The 18,611-nt window shown below is 38.8% G+C and overlaps 1 protein-coding gene across 1 annotated transcript in view; it reads right to left on the bottom strand.

Moving 5' to 3' along the window:
* Window positions 1–18,611, bottom strand: part of UNC79 (unc-79 homolog, NALCN channel complex subunit) — a 284,033-nt gene that overhangs the window by 248,279 nt on the left and 17,143 nt on the right. Inside the window, exons 4-6 of the mRNA XM_042781482.1 lie at window positions 11,259–11,351; window positions 3,336–3,391; window positions 2,323–2,452 (exon numbers count right to left, since the gene is read on the bottom strand). Of these exons, the coding sequence (XP_042637416.1) occupies window positions 2,323–2,452; window positions 3,336–3,391; window positions 11,259–11,351 (279 nt within the window). The remainder of the gene's footprint in view (window positions 1–2,322; window positions 2,453–3,335; window positions 3,392–11,258; window positions 11,352–18,611) is intronic.

Below are 18,611 nucleotides of genomic sequence, written 5' to 3'. Positions count from 1 at the left end.
AGGCAGTATCTCTATGCCTTCCAAGGAGTGGCTGGTGGGTTTGAACCGCCAGCCTTCTGGTTAGCAGTCAAATGCCTTAGGCACTACACCACTAGAGCTGCCACATATTTGTTGGATAAAAGAATTAATTTCTAGATCTAGATTATACTAAGCTCTAAGAGGGCTGGTTTTGTGTCAGTTTTGCTCAACCCTGTATCATTAAAAAAAAAAAAAAAAAAGTCCAGTGCTTTGCATATAGTACTTTACTCATCCAATGTTTATCAAATGAATAAATTCCATTTGATATATCACATAAATGCTAACCAGAAGGCTGGCGGTTCAAACCCACCAGCCACTCCTCAGAATGAAGATGGGGCAATCTACTTCCATAGTGATACTGCCTCAGAAACCCAAGGAGGGGTCGCTATGAGTCAGGACTGACTTGACGGCACATAACAACAACAACAACATGAGAAAAGGTTGGTGTCAAAGATGTCAGTCATTTTACCTTTTATACTATTAGCCCCTCCATCTTTTTTTGGTGCTTTTATAAATAAATCACTCACCTAGCAACACCTAAGTATTCACACTATCAATGATACAAAATACCAATAATATGAATTTCCAATAAAAAATTTACTCACTATCTACTCTCATTGTTTTATCAATATGAATGTTACCATTAAAGTCAGTATTATTTATTGTGAGTTTAGGCTAAGCACACCAAAAGCCATCAAATCCTCTCCCACCATAAATAAATAAATAACAAGTTTTAATAACGTAATACTTGTGTTGAATATTTTATCTTTCATCAGGAATATAAAATAGATATTCATCTATAAAATAGATGAATTCAGTTAGACTCCCTTAAAACCACCTAAACCTCCTGTGTGAAAAAGACACCAACAAATAAACAGATTCTCAGGACACCAATACATAATCTCACAATCCAAACCAAACTCCCTGCCACGGAGTTGGATCCGACTCATAACGACCCCTCCTTGGGTTTCTGAGGCATATCACTACGGAAGTAGATTGCCCAACCTTCCTTCCGAGGTGTGGCTGGTGGGTTTGAACTGCCAGCCTGGTTAGCAGTCAAATGCCTTAGGCACTACACCACCAGAGCTCCCTAATCTCACAATACTTGACACAAAACTAATTTTGCAAACAGAGTCACCTCTCTGACTTCAGAAAAGTATGCATACAAATGCGGGGTGGGGGGCAGAAGCCTCGAAGTTCCACTAGCCATAGGTTCAAAGGCATGTCTAAAGACAGCAGGCATGGCATATGCCCCGAGCACTGCCTAAAGGGGGCACCACTGAGCAGTTACTATGAACGATAGCAGTTTCCATCACCAGCTTTGAGGGATCATTCAGCAAGTTAAAACTAACACTTTCGTATTTGAGAACCCCTGTGGGTCAAGGCAGACTGTGTGATCTATGTGATTTTGCTCTGCTGAGTGTAGAAAGAGAAGAAACCGAAAAAAACGACGGGGCCAATTTTCATCAGTGAAAGCAAGGAGGGTGCAGCTGTAATTTTCTCATAGTGCCACCATGTGTTAAGTAAATGAAGAATCAGCTTGACTCTGCTTTCAAAGTTGATGTGACGGTAAAGTGATCTACAACATGGGTGTCAGATGTTTGGACGCAGGTTTCCATAGGTACAATTTTCCATACATAACGCCTCTACCTAGATTGCATGTTTTATTTTCTAATATATAAATATAAACAACAACCTAAGCCTTGGGTTTGTTGGTTAGCTGGGTGGGTAGGTGGGTGGGTGCATGGTTGGTTTGGGGTTTTTTGGGTTTTGGTGTTGGGGTTACTTTTTGTTTGTTTGTTGGCAAACATGTCTTTCGATTTAAAGTCGAACGTTAACTTCTCAGTTATTAACACTGACACTCATCATTGTTGAATCTTCCTGACAAACTAGGCTGCCACGGTCATTTAATTTTTATTTAGTACGTGAACCAGTATTGCTGCAAAATGCTCCAAATCTTCTTATTAGAGCAGAATTAGCCAGTTGGGGTTTGCAGTGTTACTCTCCCTGCTCACACCTGTGAAACCCGTGTAGTAATTAACGCTACATGAGTTAGGACTGTTGATCAGTTATATAGCAAATGGGACGGAGACATGCAATTTGCTATGGTGTCATGAATGCTTTTCAAATTAATTTTAATTTATTTATTTATATATACCACCTTATTTTGGGAATGACTTATGACCATTTCTAAAGCCATGGTCAATATAATCCAGCAAGATTTTTGAAAATAAATAAATAGGTGAGGCCACCGTGGCACAGGAGAAATGACAAGAGGGCGTTCCAGAGCAATTCTCCTCTTACCTGTGTACTGCAAGCCCCTGTACTCGCTTATTGCCCCGGGAGGTTTTAAATTGGGCCAGTAGTGGAAAAGCATTTGCACAGCTGGAGGTTTCACTTGGGAAGGCCCATACGCTATCACATACAGAAGATCCTAAAGGAAACACAAGCATGTTTACTAACATCATCAAATAAAAAGAAAGGCAGTTCTTCCCACATTACCAAAGCAGGAAAACGTCCATGGGGGGTGGACTTGGGTGACACCCCTCCTATCACCATTCTCAGGCTCTTGATCCAGCCATGCCTCACAGAGAAGCTCCCACTAAAGCATTACGTATTGTTTTTTGTTTGTTTATTGGTCTTTCTGCAAATAAGCCCCCAAGTAGAAACCAAAATATACCACTTTTTACCAGTCTTTTCTAATCAGATTAATGTTAAAGAAAGATTTTATAATAGCATATACCACTTTGCCAAACATTGTATCTTTTAAAATATTTTCTTAAAATCCATTACTTAATGATTCACATCTACTATTCAAAAAAAGTCAGGTTCTCAAGCAACCTTTCAAATTAAATACAATTATTATTTGTCACTTAATATCATATTAGGAGCTCTGGTAGTGTAGTGCCTAAGGCACTTGACTGCTAACCAGAAGGCTGGCGGTTCAAACTAGCCACTCCTCGGAAGGAAAGTTGGGCAATCTACTTCTGTAGTGATACCACCTCGGAAACCCAAAGAGGGGTCACTATGAGTAGGGTCTGACTCAATGACACATAACAACAACAACAACAATATAATATTTGCTAAATTCCAAAAAAAAAAAGATAGACTTAGTTACTTTTTCTGTCGAGGCATTGTTTTTCTCCTCTGGAAGAAAAATAAATCAACCACTAAGAAAGAATTATAGGCTCTGCCACACCAAAATAACAAGACATCAATAAATTTGACTTAAACAATAGTTTTAGTATGCAAATAATTTTTACTACATTATGTAAATTAAGTTTGTGGCTCTGAGTTAAATTTGGCCCAAAACTTACTTTCCAGACTTCTTGTTTATATTTCATGAGGCATTCCAATAACTGACAATGATACACTGTAATAAAGAAATATAATTACCATGAAATAGAAATACTGGACAAAATGTCCCTTTAGATATAACAAACTACATTCATATCACTTGGACCCCTAATCATTAAATTAGAATGACTTATTTCTATATACTCATATTTTCAAAAATCATATAAGCCCTTGACTTTATTAAATTTTATTCCAAGGTCCTTGAGAAGCATTTTATTCATCATGTTAACAAAAGAAATGATAAGAAGAATCCCTAAGAATCATATTTCTGTAATATAAACTTGTATCAATATACTCAAGAACTACCTAGAGGGGAAAAAAAAAAAAAAAACTCGTCCAATAGCATCAAATTATCATTACAATAAAAACTACCACTTACTGAGCATTCATTACCTGTCAGGTATTGTATGAAGAGCTTTATATGTATTATTACAAAACCATGATATGAAGTTTTATTCCCATTTTGCAGTTAGGAAACTGAGGCTTTGGAAAAAGTTAAATAACCTGCCCAGGCAGTAACTGACAGTCTGATGGATTAGAATGACAGTTTTCTCATCTATTACCAATTCCATCTTGTTGAGAATTTCTAAAAGCTACACAACAGCAAGCTCCTTTGATTTGGCTATGCTTACATGAGGAAAAGAGATACCTTCACCTTAGTTTGATGCCTGTGTGAGGTCTTCTTTAATCATCCAGTCAGATCATGTTACTCAAACAGATCTCACTTTAGTCACCAAGGACCTCCATGTCATTCAATCCAATGGGCATTTTTCCATCAGTGCCTTACTTGATACTTCAGCAGCATTCAGTACTGCTGTCCACTATCTCCTCCTTTGCCTTCATGACATGACACTCTAATATCATCTGTAGGCAACTGTTGTTTGTGACTCAATTACTTTCAACATCCCCCTTCTTCCTTGTCCATCTCACTACACACATTCCAAAAGGGAGATGCTCATACTCTAACGCTCTCTTTTAGCTACGTTTTGGCAGGTTCTGGCCAGTAAGACCTGAAGACAAACCTGCTGGGAAACTTCTGGGACACAGATGTCCTCTCTGGTAAAAGGAAAGGAGCTTTGTGGCAGACTGGTTAAAGCATTCAGCTGTTAACCAAAAGATCAGTAGTTTGAACCCACCAGTTCTTCCACAGGAGAAAGATGAGGCAATCTGCTTCCATAAAGATGTACAATCTTAGAAATCTTATGGGCAGTTCTATGCTACCCTAGAGGGTCACCATGAATCAGAATTGACTCCATGGGAGTGGGCTTGGTTTGATGAAAGGAAAGAGGCATACCAGGAGGCTTTTCTCTAATTAACCTGACGAAGACTACTAATCAGAAGGCTGGCAGTTCAAACCCACCAGCCACTCCTTGGAAGAAAGGTTGGGTAATCTACTTCCATACTGATACCACCTCGGAAACCCAAGGAGGGGTCGCTATGAGTTGGATCCACCTCAATGACGGTGAGTTTAATCCTATATCACCTATTTGGGGTTGTGGTTGTGTGTAGATATAATACCTCCACTCCGGCATCTAACGTACAAACATGAGGGGACATCAAAGAGAAACTCAAAGATGCCATCTCAGCATCTGATACTATGCAGCTATCCTCAAGACTTCCTACCAAGTAAACAAAAAATGTTCTTGTAGTTTCAGGCTCTGTTGGTCAGCCAAAATTCAGCACAACTCAAAATGACAAGAAATAGCTGCAAACATTTATTAATAATCATAACACAGAACACAAAATGTATGAATCTAGGAAAACTGGAAGTCATCAAATGAAATGGAACACTAAAAGATTGATATCCTAGGCATTAATGAGCTGAAATGGACTGATATTTTGAACTAGACAATCATATGGTCTACTATTGCCAGGAATGACAAGTTGAAGAGGAATAACGTCACATTTAACTTCAAAAATAACATTTCAAGATCTATCCTGACATATAATGCTGTCAGTGATAGGATAATATCCAAAAGCCTACAAGGAAGACCCATTAATACTACTATTATTAAAATTTACGCACCAACCACTAAAGTCAAAGATGAAAATATTGAAGGTTTTACCAACTTCTGCCATTTACCAAGTCTGAAATGGACCAAACATGCAATCAAGATGTATTAATTATTACTGGTGATTGGAATGTGAAAGTTGGAAACAAAGAAGAAACATTGGCAGTTAGAAAATATGACCTTGGAGACAGAAATGACACCAGAGACTGTATGACAGAATTTTGCAAGACCAATGACTTATTCATTGCAAATACCTTTTTTCAACAACATAAACAGTGACTGTACATGTGGACCTCACCAGAATAAAATACACAGGAATCATGGACTACATCGGTGAAAAGAGGCAATGGAAAAGGTCAATATCATCAGTCAAAACAAGGCCAGGAGCTGACTGTGGAACAGACCATCATTTGTTCATATGCAAGTTCAGGTTGAAGCTGAAGAAAATTAAAACAAGTCCATGAAAGCCAAAATACGACCTTGATTATATGCCACCTGAATTGAAAGACCATCTGAAAAATAGATTTGATACAATAACCAAAGACCAGATGAGTTGTGGGTTGACATCAAGAACATCATACATGAGGAAAGCAAATAGTCATTAAAAAGACAAGAAAGGAAGAAAAGACCAAAATGGATGTCAGAAGAGACTCTGAAACTTGCTCTTGTACATAGGGTAACTAAAGAAAATGGAAGAAATGATGAAGTAAAAGAGCTGAAAAAAATTTCAAAGGGCAGCTCAAGAATACAAAGTAAAGTATTATAATGAAATGTGCAGAAACGTGGAGTTAGAAAAACAAAATGGACTAACACATTCAGCATTTCTCATGCTTAAAGAACTAAAGAAAAAAAATCCAAGCTTCAGGTTGTAATATTGAAGGATTCTATGGGCAAAATAAGAAGATCTGGTGGTGCAGTGGTTGAAGCATTTGGCTTCCAACCAAAGGTCAGTGGTGTGAACCCACCAGCCACTCCACAGTAGAAGAAAGATGAGGCAGTCTGCTTCCATAAGGACTTACAGCCTTGGAAACTCTTTGGGGCAGTTCTACTCTGTCATCCAGGGGCTGACTATGAGTTGGAATCAACTCAATGGTAGTGGTTTAGAGAGTTTTTTATGGGCAAAATATCGAATCATGCAAGAGACATCAAAAGAAGGAATACAAAGAGTCACTATACCAAAAAGATTGGTTGACATTCAGCCATGTCAGGAGATAGCATATGATCAAAAACCTATGATATTGAAGGGAGAAGTCCAAGCTGCATTGAAAACAAGGCTCCAGGAATTAACAGAAGACCCATTGAAATGTTTCAATGAACAGATGCAATGCTGGAAGGACTCACTCATTTATACCAAGAAATTTGGAAGGCAGCTAGCTACCTGGCCAACCAAATAGAAGATATCCGTATTTGTGCCCATTCCAAAGAAATGCGATCTAACAGAATGGAGAAATTATCTAACAATATCACTAATATTACATGCAAGTAAAATTTTGCTGAAAATAGTTTGAAAAACGTTGCAGCAATACATAGACAAGCATTTGCCAGAAATTCAAGCCAGTTTCAGAAGAGGATGTGGAATGGGCACTATCACTACTGATGTCAGATAGATTTTGGCTGAAAGCACAGAAGACCAGAAAGATGCTTGTCTGTGTTTCACTGACTATGCAAAATCATTTGACTGTGTGAATAATAACAAATTATGGATAACACTGCAAAGAATAGGAATTCCAGAACACTTGATTGTGCTCATGAGGAAGCTGTACATAGACTAAGAGGCTGTCGTTTGAACAGAACAAGGGGATACTGCATGGTTTAAAATCAGGAAAGATGTGCATCAGGGTTGTATCTTTTCAACATGCTTATTCAATATGTATGCTGAGCAAATAATCCAAGAAGCTAGACTATTTGAAGAAGGACACAGCATCAGGATTGGAGGAAGCCTTATTAACAACCAGTGATATATAGATGACACAACCTTGCTTGCTGAAAATGAAGATTTGAAGTACTTCAGTATGGATTACACCTCAACATAAAAATCCTCACAACTGGACCAATAAACAATATCATGATAAATGGAGAAAAGACTGAAGTTGTCAGGGATTTCATTTTACTTGAATCCATAATCAATGGCCATGGAAGTAATAGTCAGGAGGTCACACAACATGTTTCTTTGGGCAAATCTGCTGCAAAAGACCTCTTTAAAGTGTTTAATAGCAAAGATGTCACTTTGAAGACTTAGATGTGCCTACCTAAACTATAGTATTTTTAATCATCTCAGCTGGACAATAAATAAGGAGGACTGAAGAAGAATTTATGCATTTGAATTACAGTGTTGACAACGTACCATGGACTGCCAGAAGAACGAATAAATCTGTCTTGGAAGAAGTACCGTCATAATGCTGTTTGGAAGTGAGGATAGTGAGACTTCGTCTCTCATACTTAGATCATGTTATCAAGAGGAACCAGTCCCTGCATGTTCTGACCCACAGAACTATACAGTGTCATCTCGTACCAGACTGCCCTGTCTTAGCTCCAGCCACCTTGATCTTTCAGATCCACCTGCTTGCCAACTCCCTCCCAAGACACCAACACATGCCACTTCCTCTGTCTGCACTCCTCCCTCCTTTGCAGGCTTTCTTAGTCACTCCTCATCCTTCAGTTCTCAGACCAAACATTACTTCATCAGCACAACACACCTGTTTTGAAGCCCTTGTCACAGTAGAAACTTTACACTTGCTTTTATAATTATTTGTTTCCTGTCTTCTTCCTCTATCAGATTATAAGCTTCCTGAGGTAAGGACAGGAGTCAACTCTGGTTTACTAACTGTGGAATCCCCAGTGCTGGCACATAATAGATACTCAAGGTCTAATGTTGACTGTATGAATAGTCCTCTAGAATTGGAATCTTATTCTAAGTCATTGCTGAATTCTCAAGCACAGATGTACCAGGACACTTCCTCCTTGCATAGTATGTTACAGTGTAAACAAGCTTCTGTATGTCTAACATGATCAGAGTAGTCCACTGACTGCCCTTTGGACAGACCTGAAAAGTCCCTTTATTTAAATTACTTTCCCCTCCCAGAATGCCCCATTTATACTTTTCATCAAAATTCCGTCCATATTTTAAGATTTATATTTAGCTCAAAGGAGCTCTGGTAGCATAGTGGCTAAGACACTTGACTGCTAACCAGAAGGCTGGTGGTTCAAACCCACCAGCCACTCCTCGGAAGGAAGATGAGGCAATCTACTTCCGTAGTGATACTGCCTCGGAAACCCAAGGAGGGGTCGCTATGAGTCAGGTCTGACTCGACGGCACATAACAACAACAACAACAACATTTAGCTCAAGTGGCGTGTAGCCTTCCGTGATCACTTCAATCCATAGAGTCCTCATTCTCTGATAAATTAATGCTGTCCGCAGGACTTACTTGTAGCCCCTGGGTGCTGCCAACAGTTAACACGCTCAGCTACTAACTGAAAGGGTGGGGATTGGAGCCCACCCAGAGAAGCTGCAGAAGAAAGGCCTGGCAACCTACTTCCCCAAAACCAGCCACTGAAAACCCTGTGGAGCACAGTTCTCTGGCACACACGGGGTCACCAGGTGTCAGAACTGACTCAATAGCAACTGGTAGTGAACATTTAGTTGGTACTTTTCATAAACTACTTTACATTGTTAACTAATGATTTATGAATATGCCTCATCTTCATGATAATCTTCCCGTGAGACATAAGCCAGAGCAAGCATCATCTCTTAGATTTCTGGGTGGTCTTCACAATGCCTAGTGCAGAAGCGTATGCAGAGGACTGACTCAATGAATGCCTGATATCTGAGCCAGAACGGTGCTATATATAGCCTTTATGCACAACCGGCTACAAGGATCAAGCTACTGATTGCAGGCTTTCCCAACACAAATTCAAATGATAGGATTATTCCCTATACTGTTTGGTCCCGCAGGGTTCTTGGGTGGATACGTCCCTACTTCTTAACAATTTCCAATGCTGTAAGATTGGTTTAGGGTCCTAAATATAATCCCTCATATAGAATCACTGGTTATAAACATTGCCCCATGAACAAACGAAGCTACTGACTGGAGATAACAAAGGTAAGTCTATTGGATCACATGGTTTTCCAGGAAGAAGTTCAAATCCATGAAGAAAACGGCAAATTGTAGAAGTTGGCATTGTTATTTACTGAGTTTAGAACTTGCCCACCACTATGCTAATTAAGCACTTTATATATACTTAACTGGTTTACTCCTCAAAATAACGTTTTTGAAGTACTGCAAGAATTGTCTCCACTTCATGGATGAGGAAGCCTAATCTTAGAGAAGTTACAGAACTTGCACAAGGTGACAGTAAGTGACAGTTAGGCATGAGTTCAGATGGGAACCTCCTCGAACTTCAGATGCATTCTACCTCAAAACACATGATTTTACCCAACCTCCTAAACTGCTTTCCAATTTAGAATTTAAGACCAAACCCTCATGATCAGAATTTAATTAACTACTTTCCAAACAAAGGTGTTTTTTTTTTTTCAGACCATAATATATAATAAGTATAAATTACATTTTGGTGGTCCTTTACGGAGCCCTGGTGGCAGAGTGGTTAGATGTTTGGCTGCTAACCGAAAGGTCAGAGGTTTGAACCCACTCAGTGGCTCCACAGGAGAAAGATGTGGCAGTCTGCTTCCATAAAGATCACAGCCTAGAAACCCCATGGGACAGTTGTACTTCATCCTATAGGACTGAGTTGTACTTCATCCTACAGGACTGAGTTGTACTTCATCCTACAGGACTGAGTTGGAACTGACTCACCAACAAATGGGTTTTTTGGTTTAAAGCCAGACAGAGTGAGATGTAAGATATAACTTCCCATAAAATATATTCATATATTATAATTAAATTCATATAATAATCATAAAGAATTTTTATATTTAACAAGATGACACACCAGGTTCCAAAGCATTTAGATTTTGAAATAAAAATTTTATATTTGCCCATCTTAAGTCAAAAGCTCAAATATTATTTATTACATAATTAAGAGGAAGTTAGAAAGCAGTGCCACAAAATTTGCTCTCTTTAAAAATAAGCAAAAGTAAAAAACCATGTTCATATCTTAGCATGTGACTTCAATAGTAATTAAGCCCTTTTTTAGGTCAGTTTCCCAAAGTTCATCTGTAATTATACTGATGAATGAAGATCAAACAAAGTAAATCCATTAAAAAAAATTGGCATCACTTAGTAATGAAAGAAATACAAATTAAAACCATGAGATATTATTTTTTATCTGTCCAGCTCTACACAATTTCTATCAGAATATTCAATGACTCTGAGGGTGAAGTTTGACAAGAACTTTCATTTACAACTAGAGGAGTATTGAAGGTTTTTCAAGTTCTTTAATCACATAATCCCTCTTTTCTGAATTTATTCTAAGAAAGTAATCAGAAATGTAGTAAAAGATTTATATTCAAGGATTCTCATACAGCACTCTGTTCACAAGTTCACCAAAGTATTAACAGTGCTTATCTCTGGCTATCAGAACTGCAGGTGATTTTTATGTTCAACTTAACTACTTCTTTCATTCAATACTTCCATTCCATTAATTTCTGGTCAATGTCCTAAATGGTGTCCCCAAACATTCTAAAAACAAAAACCACTGCCCAGTTAGATTACTGCTAATAGCAATAGGCAAGGGAAAGCTACTTCAACTCAAACATCTGGTTTCTAACACAATGTTTTCTAATATATTGTCCTAACAATTGTTTATTCATCCAAGAGAAATCCTTCCCATACGGGAACTTCTGCCTACTTGCTGGATGTTTTGTCAAATTGTTGGTTTTGGAAGTAGTTGAGCAACTGAAATGTCCACTTACCTGGATTGGACGTGTACTGCATTGCAATCATTAGCATGGATGATGCAGAGAGATTAACATGGGCAGGAACGCCTTCTCTCCTTGAGGAACCCACTGGAACCAAAATTGTTTTGATTAGACAATTTAATCTCTATATGTACTTGTTATTTTGCATAGAGCACGAGAGCTGAGAAGAAACTTTTTTTAAAAGTCCCAACCAAGTCAGTGGAATTTTTGCACAAATAAAACCACACAATTTCTCCTAGCATACAAACATACAGTTGTCATCAGTAGCAAAGATTCAGTGGGAATCTATAAAGAGAAGAAAGAATGCCAAACTGTGATATAATAGCTCAATCAATTGTACTTAGATGTGATCTCTGCTCCCAAGCTGTTTATGTCTAGGTTAAAAAGAAAGAGAAGAAAAGAATATTCTATGTGCCCAAACATACAGGCATGTTGAAGTTTATCCCATTAAGACAAGTGAAAATAAAAGGATTTTGAACTCAATTTGAATATTTCAGATTTTAGAGATATAGATAAAACAGACAACTTATAATGTATAGTTTATTAATTTAGTTACTCATACAAATGATAAAAAATACTATATTAATTAAAAAGTTCTTTTCCAAAAGACAGGCCTATAAGGTGAACATTTACATTAGGTAGATATACTCCATGGAGAGAACAATCATGAGAGAATAGAAGGGCTGTGTATGCACAGGGAGACAGCTGGGGGGTGCGGGGCAGGAGTACATGGGAGGGAAGGACACAGGGAAGAGGTAACTATGGGGAGGAAGTGGGAGGGGGGCTGTTGCATTGTGGGAAACTGTAGTCAATGTCATGAGACAAAGTGTACGTGAGCTGCTGTATGAAAAGTGAATTTGCTCTGCAAACTTTCACCCAAATCACAATAAAAATTTTAAAAATAAAAATAAAGAACATATAGAAAATGAAAAAAAAAAAACTTCTCTTCCATTTTCATATACCAGTAAACAATTTTCCTCAAACCTCCACATGTATCTTCATCATCAGTGTCTTCATCATTTGAGAAACATTTTTTTTTTTAATTTTCCAGAGACTACCATCCTTATAGCCATCTGTCTTGTTTGAAATACAGCACTTTTGAATGTGTGAATAATCTATTACGTGACATGTGATCCCATGCCACAAGTACTCTATCATAAAGCAAGCTGGTTTCCTCAAAACTCATCTAACAGTGGTGTAATCAGGATCTCCACCTCATAATCACGTATTGTTCTGCTTCTAAGAGACTTTTAAATGGCTTGTTTACACTGACACCCAACACTGTACTAAATTCCTTTATCTCGCTTTTTTAATGGATAGTATCAAGTAACTCCTGTAAGTATTCAAAACCAGCACAGATGGAGGGCATCTGGGGTAATGTGTTGTCTCCAAAGAGTATTTTATTATTACAAATGCAGTAATTGAGAGGTGATCCCAATAGGAGAGACTTTACAATGACTGAAATAAAAAAAATGAATCCCTTTTTTAATTGCAGAAGTGGGAGGAACTTCTCCTGATAGTTGAGCTTGTGTGGGAAATTATTAAGAAAACATGAACAGATGAACAGAACAGTGTATAGGGAGTATCCAGTCCAGTTGCCATCAAGTCAATTCTGCCTCCACGGAGTTTTCTGAGCTATAAATTTTAGAAGCAAATTGTCAGGCCTTTCTTCCAATGCACCACTTCCAAGATTGGGCTCTAAACACCAAACTTCCAATTAGTAACCACATCACCAGGGGCACCTGGGTGTGTGGTAAACACACACTATGTGTGTAGTAAAACACATATAATAGAACCATTAAAATACTAATTTAAAAATGAGACATATAATGGATAGAAAAGACAAAGTAAATTTAACATGATTCTCTTTTTTTTTTTTTTTTTTTTTGACATAAATTACTTTAGACACCGTAATGGATGGTGGCCCCAACACAACTCTGAAGAAACAAGCAAACAAATGAAACCATTGTATTAAGTTCCATCTGCCCTCATTCACTGTATCAACCACTTGCTGGCTGAGCTACAATAATCACCAAACAGGTGACGTTCAGGCAGACAAATTAACTGAGCTATACCATATACATAAGTATTAATAACTATACAAAGATATGGCAATCAGCTCACTGCTGTTAGATGGTAAAGCTGATTAATGAAGGAAAAAGCACTCTGAGCCAAATTGTAAAGAAGATGCAATGTTTTCAAACTTTGGCCAGGGATCTTGTTCAAATGCAGGCTTCCTGGGGCCCACATCTAGGGACTCGGACTCCATCCGTTTGTGAGGCAGAGTGTCACGTGTGTAATAAACATATCTGGTGAGTCTGATGCACGTGTCCTTTGGAGTTCCCTCTCTTCCTCCTGTGAGTAGTTCTACTAGAAGGATGAGATATAAGAAACACTCAGTAAAGTGTCCATGTGTGAGCTCTTTGAGTTCTTTGTTAAAAAAAAGTAGTGACTCAGACATACTGAAGAAAAATGTATACAATATTTTTAGCCATTCCTTTTGGGGTGAGTGTTTTCATCTTTGTTTAAATTCACCTCAAAATTTTTAGCAGTAAGAACTTCTAAACATTGAAAATACTATGCAGGGAGGCTAAGTCAATGTCCCTGGAGACCTTTAAAAACAGGAAAGATGCCCAAACGTCTTGGATGATTTAGGTGAAGTCTACTTGGAGAACGGCCCAAATAGCTTGGTGGCCTTTGGATATTCCTTCTATCCTACAAATCCACACTTTCCCTCAAGTATGGTCAGTCCCAAAGCCCAGAGTGTTCCCCTGGCTCAAGTCCTAGGAAACTGACTTCAATACTTCTGTAACAGATGGCGCCTTGTAATTTCTTAGCCTTCTGACAGCACAATGAAATCAGCACAACTTTAATTTCATAAACATGCACAGGCACACATCATTTACTGAATCATATTAAAAAGGCATGATGTAAACAGATGTGCAGCTTGTCCCATGAGGGTGGAGAAAGCCAAAAATATATAGAAGGGAGAATTAATCAAGAAAACCAAAATTTTACATTTAATACCATGCTCAGGGAATACAATGAAAAATTTTCAACCCTATTCCCTGACCCTCCCATCACCAGAACAACCAACACCACCATCCTCTCTCTCCTATGGACAGTATCAGTGCCTTCAAATGTTACTGTGTTGTACTTTCTTCTGTACTATCAAGTGCAGCTTGGTTTTGATTCTCATGAAAAAGTATGTGGATGGTAAAAATCGTTTTTTAACTTTGAGGATTAAGGTGTGCCTGACCCAAGCCATTATATTTTCAATTGCCTCATGTGCATACAAAAACTGGACAATGAATAAGGAAAACCAAAGAAGAATTGATGCATTTGAATTATGGTGTTGGTGAAGAATATTGAATATGTTGTGGAAGAAGTACAGGCAAAATGCTACTTAGAATCTAGGATGGCGAGACTTCTTCTCATATACTTTGGGCAAGTTATCAGGCATAACCGGTGCCTGGAGAAAGACATCATGCTTGGAAAAGTAGAGTGTCAGCAAAAAAGAGGAAGACCCTCAATGCGATGGACTGGCACAAGGGTGACAACAATAGGCTCAAGTATAATAATGACTGTGAGGACACTGTGAGGGCAATGTTTCAGTTTGTTGTACACAGGGTCAGTATGAGTTAGAACTGACTCAACAGCATCTAACAACAACAATAATTTTAAAAAATCATTTTATAAAGAAGAGATTATTTGCATGAGATCACCAACCTAATTCGTAGGACTACAGCCCAAGTCAAAGGGTCTAGCCACTTACTCATTTAACAAGTAATTTTTCAGTACCCCTTATGGTCGCTATGAGTCAATTAACTCTATGGCAGTGGATTTGGTTTTTGGTTATGTACCAAACATTATTCTAGGTCCTGAGGATACAGCAGTAAGCAAGACAAGCCTTTGAACTCACAGAGCGTAGCTCTGCTAGAGCTCTGTTGCACAATATCGTAGCCACTAACGACATGTGCCACCACCCATTTGTCAGCTTGTCATACTGCAATGGCTTGCATATTACTCTGATGCTGGAAGCTATGCTACCAGTATTTTAAATACCAGCAGGGTCACTCATGGTAGATAGATTTCAGCAGTGCTTCTAGACTAAGACAGTCTGGGAAGAAGGGCTTGGAATCTACTTCAGAAATGGTGTTGTTGCTAGATGCTGTCAAGTTGGTTGTGACTCAGAGGAATCCTATGTACAAAAGAACTAAACACTCACAATCAGTCCTGCGCCATCCTCACAATCATCCTCCCACTTTACCAAGCATGATGTCCTTCTCCAGGGACTGGTCCCTCCTGATAATGTGCCCAAAGTAAGTGAGATGAAGTCTCATCATCTAAGAAGCATTCTGGCTATACTTCATCCAAGGTAGATTTGTTTGTTCTTGTGTCAGTCCATGGTATAGTCAATATTTTCTGCCAACACCACAATTCAAATTCATCAATTCTTCCTCAGTCTTCCTTATTCATTGACCAGTTCCAAAAATTAGCCAATGAAAATCTTATGGATCACAACAGAACACTGTCTGATACAGTGCTGGTAGATGTATTTGGAAGGCATTCAAAATATGCGGTGGCCACAGCAAGGGACTCAAACCTACAAACAATCATGAAGATGACACAGGACCAGACAACACTTCATTTTATTATGTATAAGATCACCATGAGTCAGAGCCACAGGTGGCTATTAAAATCTAAAGTAATTAAAATTACATAAAATTTAAACAAGAATTCCTCAGTCACACTAGACACATTTCAAGTGCTTAGTGACTAGTGATAACTGTATTTGACAGCACAGAACTTTCTAGAACTTTTCTATCCTCACAGAAAGAACTGTTAGACAGTGTTGTTCTAGAGGAAAAGGCAAACCAACATCTGTGATGAAAGATAAAGCAAGTCAGGGGAAAGGTAGAAAGTGACAAATGACCTTCCTTTAGGTCGAGGATAAGAAGGGGCATCTGGTAAAAGGTGATATCTGGGCTGAGACCCAAAGAAAGTGCGGAAGCAAATCACGTGACTCTTTGGGAGAAGAACTTTGAGAGAGAAGTAAAAGTGTGGAAGCATGCTTGGTGCCTTTAAAAAATGGCAGAACAGCCAACGTGGGCAAACAGAATGAAGCAAAGGAGAGGCAGTAATAAAAGTAGAAAAGTAGGCAGGTGCCAGATCGTAGGCCTTGTGGGCCAAGGAAGGACATTGGATTGGATTCCTAAGAGCGATGGGAAGCTCCTGGATTGTTTTGATCAGAGAAGTGGCATGATCTGATTTACAAGTCTGGGGATCTCACTGGGTCTTCTGTGGAAAACGGACTTGGACGGCTAAGAATGGAAGTAGAGAGAACAGTTTGGAAACTAGTAGAGTGGTTCCAATGAGAGAAGATGGTGAGAATGGTCTGAATTAGGATGTATTTAAATAAGCCCCACTAACCTTATTAAAAAGCAAATCTGGTTTAAAAGCAAAGATGTCACTCTGAAGACTAAGGTGCACCTAATCCAAGCCATGGTATATTCAGTCACCTCATATGCATATGAAAGCTGGACAATGAATCAGAAGACAGAAGAAAAATTGATGTCTTTGAATTACTGTTTTGGCAAAGAGTGTTTAATATACCATGGATTGCAAGAAGAATGAACAAGTCTGTCTTAGAAGAATTACAACCAGAATTCCTCCTTAGCAGCGAGGATGGCAAGACTTCATCTCTCATCCTTTGGTCATGTTGTCAGGAGGGACAAGTCCCTGGAGAAGGTCATCATGCTTGGTAAAGTAGAAGGTCAGGAAAAAGAGGAAGACCTCCAAAGGTGGACTGACAGTGGCTGCAACAATGGGCTCCAACATAGTCATGATTGTGAGGACGGCATAGGACCAGGCACTGCTTCGTTCTGTCATATGCAGAGCCACTGTAAGTCAGAACTGACTCAGTGGCACCTAACAACAACAACCTTACACTCTTTTAGGGAGCAAAGGTAAAGGAGTCACCCTGGATGAAGAAACACATGTGCTGCCAGCCCTTCCAGGTGACAGTCCCATTTCCTGTGCTCTCCCAGCTTGCACTGCCTGGGTTAATAAGCACCCCTCCTCTACTGAGGTCTTCTGTTGGTGTTAGCAGAGGTGATGGCATCCCATGAGATATGTTTTGCACGTAAGGTGCCCATGCCTTCAGAAAGGCATATCGGTTAAACATAAAAGCAAGATTAACTATGTACCATTGGTATATTTGCAGACTGGTAGATGAATGAAAACTCATAGAGACAGGATGTCCAGTAACACTGTGGAAATGTTCTGTTGGGTCCTACAAGAACAAACAATTGTAACAATAGCTATAACAACTATTATTACACAATAAACTCTGGGGGAAAAAAATCCCAAACTCCAGAAGATGACCTCATAAGCAAAATTTAAGATGATCAAATTTCAAGATGACATGTGAATTTGAGCAGAATCCTAGAATTTGCAACAATGGAAGTTGTCATGTCTCTGATCTGACAATGCCCTTACTCAGTTATACACTTATTTAATATCATGCAATATTCAAAGGCCACTCCTTATTTTCGGTCATGGTCTTCATGACAAACACTGGATGTAGACAGGGCAGGTTAGGATTATGTACCATCTTACAGGTAAGTAATGAAGGGTCAATAAGGTTAAGAGATTTGCTGCCAGGTAAAGACCTAGAACTCAGCTCCCTAGATTCCTATTCCAGTGCATTTCCCACAATTCCACAATAAAGCTTGTAAAGTACAGGAAAGTCTACCTTATGAAAACATTCATTAGCCAATAAAACAGCTTGGCTATATTAAAGATTATTTAAATACCATCACTATGGCCCCTAGTTACACTTCAGGTTTGGAACTGGACTCAATCCTGTGGCTTTCAGCCAAACAACAGGCAGGCATATGGGGTGAACATTCACATCAGGTAGATACGCTCCTTGAAGCAATCAATCATGGGAGAACAGAAGGGCAGTGTTTGCATACAGAGAGAGCTCGGTGTTGGGGGTGTGGGTAAGTACACGGGAGGGAAGGACACAGGGAAGAGGTAACTACAGGGAGGAGGTGAGAAGACAGCTGTTACATTGTAGGGAACTGCAGTCAATGTCATGAAACAAAATGGGTATGAATTGCTGTATGGAAAATGAATTTGCTCTGTAAACTTTTACCCAAATCACAATAAAAATTTTTTTAAAACAAGAGATTATTTAAATACCATCACTACAATGTGTTGGTTTTTCAGTCTCTTGTGCTATGTACTACTTGACTTTATTGTTGTTGTTGTTGTTGTTAGGTGCCGTCAAGTCATTTCAGACTCAAAGCAACCCCATGCACAACAGAATGAAACACCGCC

Source organism: Orycteropus afer, unplaced genomic scaffold (assembly GCF_000298275.1).
Source record: "Orycteropus afer afer isolate SDZICR_OR568_19922 unplaced genomic scaffold, OryAfe1.0 scaffold00127, whole genome shotgun sequence".
NCBI lineage: Eukaryota > Metazoa > Chordata > Mammalia > Tubulidentata > Orycteropodidae > Orycteropus > Orycteropus afer.
Note: the sequence above shows the minus strand (reverse complement) of the source record. Positions and strands in the feature narration are given on the sequence as shown.